General features: G+C 38.5%; 1 protein-coding gene across 4 annotated transcripts in view; it reads right to left on the bottom strand.

Moving 5' to 3' along the window:
• Positions 1-221: 221 nt before the first annotated feature.
• The window catches only part of LOC121959487 (mediator of RNA polymerase II transcription subunit 13-like), a 101,744-nt gene continuing 93,921 nt past the window's right edge, over positions 222-8,044 (bottom strand). For all 4 annotated transcript variants that reach the window (XM_042508792.1, XM_042508794.1, XM_042508796.1 and 1 more), the window contains exons 25-31: positions 7,821-7,963; positions 7,123-7,281; positions 6,638-6,802; positions 6,189-6,352; positions 4,112-4,276; positions 3,835-3,944; positions 222-1,913 (exon numbers count right to left, since the gene is read on the bottom strand). In XM_042508792.1, coding sequence (XP_042364726.1) covers positions 1,781-1,913; positions 3,835-3,944; positions 4,112-4,276; positions 6,189-6,352; positions 6,638-6,802; positions 7,123-7,281; positions 7,821-7,963 — 1,039 coding nt within the window. In that variant the 3' untranslated portion in view covers positions 222-1,780. The remainder of the gene's footprint in view (positions 1,914-3,834; positions 3,945-4,111; positions 4,277-6,188; positions 6,353-6,637; positions 6,803-7,122; positions 7,282-7,820; positions 7,964-8,044) is intronic.

Raw genomic sequence — 8,044 nt, 5'->3', positions numbered from 1 at the left:
TATATTTTTTGGCATTTGAGCACCACAAGGTGAGCGTCATCTAGTTCCATCTCTATGGCTGATATAGCCAACACTCAACAACTATATAAATTGTATTAAAAATTAAATACTAATCAGAGGCAAACACCACAAAATAGTACTTCATTAAATGAAATAAGAATATGGCGCAGCCTGTGGTTTACATAGTTTTGAATTGAAATACAAGAACACTGAACACAACATCATTTTCAAGAGTTTTAATAATTTACTAAAAAAGAGTGTAAAAGTAACAGATCTCTCCCACTAAATTGGATCTGCTTGATATTCAAAGTGATGACAGATGTAACAAATTCTTGCAAACTTGCCCTCGTCTGTACATTTGCGTACACTTACTTGGCAATTCAACCTCTTGGCTGTAATTAAATGAGTTTTGTTCTGTATACTGTATATCAAAAAAGCTCACAGCAAAAAATACTTTGATATGAATCACTTTAAAGTAAACCAACCAGCATGAAATGTACAGCTTTAAGAAAAATTCCAAAAAACACAGCTGAAAAGTGTATATACAAACATGCTAGGAATCTAACAAAGAGCAGACTGAGTGAAGCTGAAGAGACAGGTCTTTCTAATGGTTTGCTTGACATCATTTAGGAGAGCCAATGAAATAAAGCATTGTTCTTAAATATTTAATAACCTTGCAATGTTCAAATACCATGGTCTTCTATTCTATATTATAAATATAGAGTATACTGTATCTCCTGCATCAATTAGTTTAATTTAAACTCATTAAATAAAAAGGTAAAATGTTCAGTATCTGTAGAAAATTAAAAAAAACAACTAAAATGCATTTTCTTTGATAAATGTTCATACTGTGTCCACTTCTGAAGAGATGGTTGTGTCCATCACCCTTATCATTAAGTGCCTGCTTGGAAGAGGTAATATATATTTATGTATATACATATATATATCAAATTCTATGACATGATATAATTTGTATAAATATGGCATCTTTACAACTGCATTAAAATGACAATTTTTATTTCAGATCCCAAGACAGTTAACAGTCAATTGGGAAAAAAAGGCCTTGTTTAAGTTTCTCATTTTCTTGTTTTAAATATTAAAAATAAGTCTCAATTCTTTGCAAATGTATGTCTTACATTATAAACAACATTTCTGTCTTAACTGGTCAAATATTTCCATTGTGTTCGTATCTACAACACTTTGGAAGGCGAGGAAAAAGTGCCATTAGCAAATGCTCCCCCTTTGGAGTGAATGAGGACTCCTTTCAGAGTAAAGGTAAAAGTTTCATCGACCAACTGCAAGTCCCAAGAAGCTCAGCAGTGCAGTTCTATACAAAAAAATGTAAAAACATAATTGATGTAACAAAGCCATGTGTGTGTGTGTGTGTGTGTGTGTGTGTCGTCATGCCACTTTGCTGGTTGTACAATATGGAGTTGCGTGGCCCTGCACGGACGTCCCTTTCCACAGGTGAAATTTGTGAAGAGAATCGTAAACAGCTTCTCTGTAAATGTCAGACGCTTCAATGCCACAAAGAGGTGAAGGGTGTCACGTTTAACAAGTGAAAGATTTTGTTCGGAGCATTTCAATCTTCTTTTTCATTACATTCCAGGCATGGGAGAGTCTGACTTGCCCTGTCCTTGATTTGGCCATTAAATCCACGTCTACCCGAAACAACCGAAGAGCTCTGGCGCTCTCTGGTGCCCAGAAGGAGGAAGCGTAGGCACAGAGGAAATGAAGGTAACCATCAGCCCCTTAAAGTTGTCCTTGAAGTCTTGCATGGCTAAAGCATGTTCAGAATGGCATTATACATTTGGATCAGTACGGCCAAATGGACAGGCAGGCAGGACTGGCGGTCCTGGGTGGCCGGAGTACACGTCAGCCAGGAAAGGGCGTTGTACTGCTCCAATACAAACCTGGGTTTGAAAAATATACAATTTAGGCAATTACAATTTGTAAGAAATTGTGTCTTTTTAAAACAAATACTGAAATGAGTTATATCGTGAGGGTTCATCCACTTAATACAACTTCCTTAATCACAACAGTGCACACTAAAATGTGTTTTTCTCTATATATATATTGGTATTGAGTATTCATTAGGTGTTAATTAAAAATGTATCACACATTTTGTAACATATATGCTATACCATACGTACATCTTTATCATTAAACAGTTATCAGTAAGGTATGTAAATTTAATCATGACAATTCTAACAATAAATATTAGTTTTACACATTTTCTGAAAACCCCCACTTATCACACATCTCTTATCAGTCGCGATACATGTGCAAATAAGAAGCTGTTCATTTTTAGTGATAAACAACTAACATTAAAAAACACACGTTCTTAGCACACTGATAAACACATGACTTAATCACACATACCTGTTCTTAGCACACATTGCAATGGCAACAAAATGCTAAGTATTGGTTGATAACAATGAGACAACAAATGGTGTATATTGAATGTAGGGCCCTATCTCGCATCTGGTGTAAAGCGGCACACGTTGCTAGTTTCAGACCGACACAGTTGTAATTTTCAGGGCCGGCGTCCACATTGTGTAGTAGCTTGAGCCCATCTGAGTGCCTACAGACAAGTAGGTCTTTAAATGAGGTGTGGGCAGGCGCATTATTGGGTCATTGCTTTTTTGAGGGATCACAGAGCGACTGATCAAAAGTCAGAATGGTGCAGTATTTTCCTGCTTTTTGAAGGGCACATTATTCAGATTGTAAGATGTGCAAAAACAAGTGAGTTTACAACATGTACACACTCTGCTTGTTACACACAGAGGAATATGCACATGGGTTGCGAGTGGGTGAAATAATACATCATAAAGAAGAAAATATTACATTCTGTAAAATGTGAACATAGCAGAGAGTAGAGCAGAGCCACGGTCCATTGCTGTTCTTCAACAAACTCCATAGGCATGTAGGTCTTTAAATGATTGGGTCATTGCTTTTTTGAGGTATCACAGAGCGATTGATCAAAAGTCAGAATGGTGCACATTATTGAAGGGCACATTATTCAAATAATAAGATGTGCATACAAAAGTCAGTTCACAACATATACACACTCTGCTAGTTACACACAGAGGAATGTGCACAATACATCATAAAGAAGAAAATGTTACATTCTGTAAAATGTGAACATAGCAGAGAGCAGAGAAGAGCTACTGTTCATTTCTGGACTTCAACAAACTCAATGTTAAGAGAGACCTTGTTTGCATTTATGCATGAGGAGAAACAAAACTTCATCAATTATTTCAGAAGCTACAAACTAAGTTCTGTTGACAAATGCTGTTTTCAGCATAAAATTGCTCCCTTCTCCAATTTGCCAAATCTACAATGTAAAACCATTGTTTTAAAACAGAATAGGAGATGACACTTTGATTAGCTGGATTCATGTTAGGCCCAAAACACACCTATGATTAACTAGGGGACTAAATGCAACCCCTTTCCCCCTTGTTCCTTACTTTGTGCCCAGATTATGTGCTGTTTAACTGCTGTTTAATCTGTTGTTGCTTATTACTGTTAACTAATAAATTGTGCTTGTAGAACTGTTGTATAAAAGCAATACCACATTCGAGTTTCTTGCTGTTGGATTGTATATCATCATGGCTGTGATTATCTTCGGCACTACGACAGAATCACAGCCATGATAATATATAGTCCAACAGCACAACCTCAAATGTGATATTGCTTAATTAAAATAGGGCCCATAGATTTAAATCAACTTCTTGAATAAGACCATCAGCCACAGACTTTTAAGGCTTCAGCCTGTTTTGTACTCACCCTCCTGTATCTGCTTCCTACACAGCAGATTTGTTATGTATTTACCTGAGCACATCAGAGGTGGTCTTTGAGTCTAAGGGGTGAGGGGTCCTCTTCGTCTTGTCTGACACCAGCTCATCTGACTGGGCTATGGAGATGTGGTGATGGAGGGAGGCCTGATAGGGAGAAAAAAGCATGCCTTGTTAAACTGTAGTGAACAGCTGTATGCCTCTTTAATGTTTAAACCACATAATTAAAATCCAATTCTGCACAATCTTAATCTAATATCTACATGTTTCTCTCTCAAATAATCTTTACCGGCATTATCTTGTGTTTTTAGTACCTTAAGGAAGAGTGGACACTGGCTCTCAGCCTGCGGGCAGGAGGCCCAGAACCAGTGAGGAAGTCCATTTGCTTGTGCAGTGGAGACGTAATAGCCCAGAGCCAGCGGCTGCTGCTTCAGCTCTTCTGGTGGACTGTCCCTGGACAGCAAGCGCTCTCCCTGGCTCTGTACGCACAAGAGAAGGCCACTTATTAACTATAAACCATTTTGATCCTTTGAAATCCAGGGTCATGATCTAAACCATTTTATTCTTCAATCTGCATCTTCTGAGCCTTTGTGCTAACTTGAGTGGGCTGTATAAGAATACGAACATACATTTGTAACAATAATGCATAAGAGCATAGGAAGAGTACAGACAAAACTGGTTACAAAAGTACATACATTTATGTCAGAGATCTATCTCCTGCAGATATTCGGTAGTTCAGCAACTGTCATATGAGATCTGCTTATTTGGTTGCCTATGTTTTGAGCAGTCCCCATTTTTGGGTTTGGAATCCATAGCTGGCCTGGTTAAGAGACTCAAGACCACTATAGCCACGACTATTCAGGTCCAGCAAAATTAAGGGAAAAGGGTGCAGGCCAAAGACGGACATTTTAATGATAAAATGTTAAAACATGTTTTTTTAATTTAGTGTATAGCAGCAACTGTCAACTGGTGGGCCACATCTGGCCTGCAATAGCTTTCCATCCAACCTGGAGAATATTAATTAATACAGAAAATGTGAGGAGAGAAAAAAAAAACATTACAGTATTTAGGACATCTACTATGTTCTTCTTCAAACATTGGAGCAATGGAGCAAAATAATCTCATTAGGAATCTGCCTCGTATCCAAGGGTACTGAAGATGTTATAAATCCTCTTGTTGCCCCAGCCATTAAACTTACAGGAAAACTGCATGCAGTTATTCACCTCCCATCTTCTGTAACCCTCCTTCTCTGTCCTTTTCTTTCACACACATAAAAATACGCAGCCACACTCAGTCTGTGTCTCTGTCCTCAGTCTTGACAACTGTGCTACCATAAAGCATAAAGTTTGCCATTTTCAGGTCAGGTTTGGGCAGTTAATTAACCTATATTTTGCTGGCTGTGCCTATACAATTGTAAAATTGAAAAATAACTGTAATTCATTTACCTTTTTTTTTTCTTTTCAAAGCCACAGTATGCCACTATAGACCGGGGCTTAAGAGCCGCATGTGGCTCTGGAACCACAGGCTGATCCCCTTGTTGTCAGTCTTAAACTATAGAGAATACTGTAGAACAATACAGTATAATTGAAGCTATACATAAAGCTCCAGCAACCCCATTTGAAGAGTGAAGATTGAGTCAGAGTTTTTGCAAAAGAACATACCTATTTGAGTTTTCTGCCTGCAGGTCACTGTGGTAACAACATACACAGCTAACACAAGTTTGCATAACAGTTTCTTTCACCTTTAAAGTGCATCATCATACAGCTACACACTGCTCCCACAGTTTATCAGTACTTCACTGAATGAAATCTTCTGTACTATAGGTTGTCAACACGTCTCTTCTCCTGTGCCTTCCAGACAAATTCCTCTGCATTGATTATACTTGGCAAAACTATAATTCTGATTCTTGTGTGATAGTTTGAAACAAAACTCCAGTGCAACACCGTACAAAATCAAATCTGAACCTGAAAAGGTATGCAATAATAGTTCGAATAAAACGATTCTGTAATAAACAGTTGTACACAGCAGTTGAAATGTTTAATGTATAGTACATTATCTGCTCAATATGGTCATATATAAGATTGATTAAGTATATCAAGGTTGCTCAGCTAGAATAAGTACACAGATCTCAGTGAAGTTATATTTTTCTCAAACAACACAATCTAATCTGATCACACCTTGTATCACTCTTCCTTCCTGTGCAGAGTCTGAGCAGCAGACAGCCTTTTTCTTTGTTCAAAAACAATGTCCAAGTAGTAATGTGTAAATACAGCAGCATGCTCTTTTCAAACATGGGGCATGTAGGTCACTGTTTTCCTTTGTAAGAGGGTGTCATTTGCAACAGCTCAAGCCAATGTAGGATTGCTTTCTTTCCACTGGCCCGTGACTCACCTTGGTGTGCTGGAAATGTGATCCCATTCCCATCCCGGACGGAGAGCCAGGCGAGGGCACAGGAGAGGTGTTGGGGGAAGGGTGGAGGTTCCCTGTGATCAGCATCATGTCATGGCCAATGTCGTTTTCCAGTTCATCAGGAAAGGGCAGATCGAACATGTCATCTGAAGGAAAAAACAGAGATGAAAATGAATGGATTTACACTTTAGGAGCTAGCAATGACACATCTCCAGATGGGGTAATTTCTCTTTTCTTTTTTTTTGCACAAGACACTATATCACACAGATCTGGAACTGGAAATGTTTTGCATAAGCCTTTTGTGACTGTGGGGAGAGATGTTTTGGCTCAAAGATGCAACCTGTTGGTATAAAATACATCAATCTCTATACCATTTTTAAAGATGGGTGAAGTTTTATCTAAGAAGATATAACATAACTGCTATTTATTACCATTATTGTCCTCAGTGGGGTAGGAGCTGGGGGCCAACTGGGTGGTGGCAGAAGTTGGGAAGACAAGGATGTGTGTACAGGAAGCATCCTGAGGTGTGTTCAGCTGCGAGGTCTGCAGGTTCAGAGCAGTGCTGCGGCCAAACACTGAGCCCATGGTGACTGCGTCTGGACACAGAGAAATACAGCAAAGGCGATGTATACTTCTACTGGGTCTTGTAAAAATATGTGTTTAAATGAGCTTTGAAAAAATAATGTCTCATTAATGTATTACGTTTTTTTAATGCTGTAAATACAGTTTATCAAATCTGCCCAGTTATGTAGCACATTTATGTGCCTAATCTGTGTTTTTACCAATATAATGTGTTACTGTAACTGTCATTTTTGTCAATGTGAAACTAAACAATATCATTCCAGTGTACTGCAATACCAAATATTATTATTACCATCATTATGCTACAGTTTTACAAAGTGGAAAGGCTACTAACCAGGCATGATCACAAAAGAGCCCTGTGGCTCCATGGCTACCAGGCAGGCACTGAGAATACTGGGAGAGTCGGCAGCAGAGATCCCACACATGCGACAAGCATCCTTCAGCTGGCGCCCTATTGAATGGAGGGAATGCTCCCCAAGGAGTGAGCTCCAGTCTGGTAGAGAGAGAGGGTGGGAATTAGACATGCAAGAGAGAAAACAAAGCAAAGACAGGATTATTTAGAGGGTGAGTGAGAAAGATATGAAAAGTCTTTGGATCACTTGCTAATTTATTTTCTCTCTTACCAAAATTCTTGAGGGGATATAAAAGAAAGTGATAGAGCTTTTATTATAACAATTTAAAAGAACATTTGCTACAACAACAGGAAACTGGTCAATGCCTGAACAGTCTAAAAAGAGAAGAGATAATAAACATCACAGCTTATGCTGAATGAATCAACCTATTTATTGCTTTGTCTTTGCCTAAAGAAGAGTTTGAAATGAACACGCACTTATTTATATTTGTCAGTAAATGCACTCTGGGAAACAAAGTCATTATTGTGAATGTATTTAAATATATTATCTAAATTAGAATAAAAGAAACAACCAGGTAATACACACTTCCTATGGTACTCTACACTTCCTCTAAACAGAAGTCATCTGTAAGGTTTATCAATCAAGACAAGCCTGGCTTCTTCTGAATGGATGCCATTACCTTTTAGCTCCCCATGCCCCAGCCTGCCTAATCGACCAATCACAATCCTCCATGGCAGTGAGGTCATCTGGATGATGCCGATACACCATTCCCACAGCTTCTGTAGGCCCATTTTTCTGGCTGAAACCTTGGGACGTCGTGCTCTGAAGTGAGCAAAAAATCGAGAGATCAGAGTATTATCTCGCGCAATCAATAAGGACAACTGTGACTCAAGGCTTTGATCT

Source organism: Plectropomus leopardus, chromosome 20 (genome assembly GCF_008729295.1).
Source record: "Plectropomus leopardus isolate mb chromosome 20, YSFRI_Pleo_2.0, whole genome shotgun sequence".
Lineage (NCBI taxonomy): Eukaryota > Metazoa > Chordata > Actinopteri > Perciformes > Serranidae > Plectropomus > Plectropomus leopardus.
This window is presented reverse-complemented; position numbering and strand designations above follow the sequence as displayed.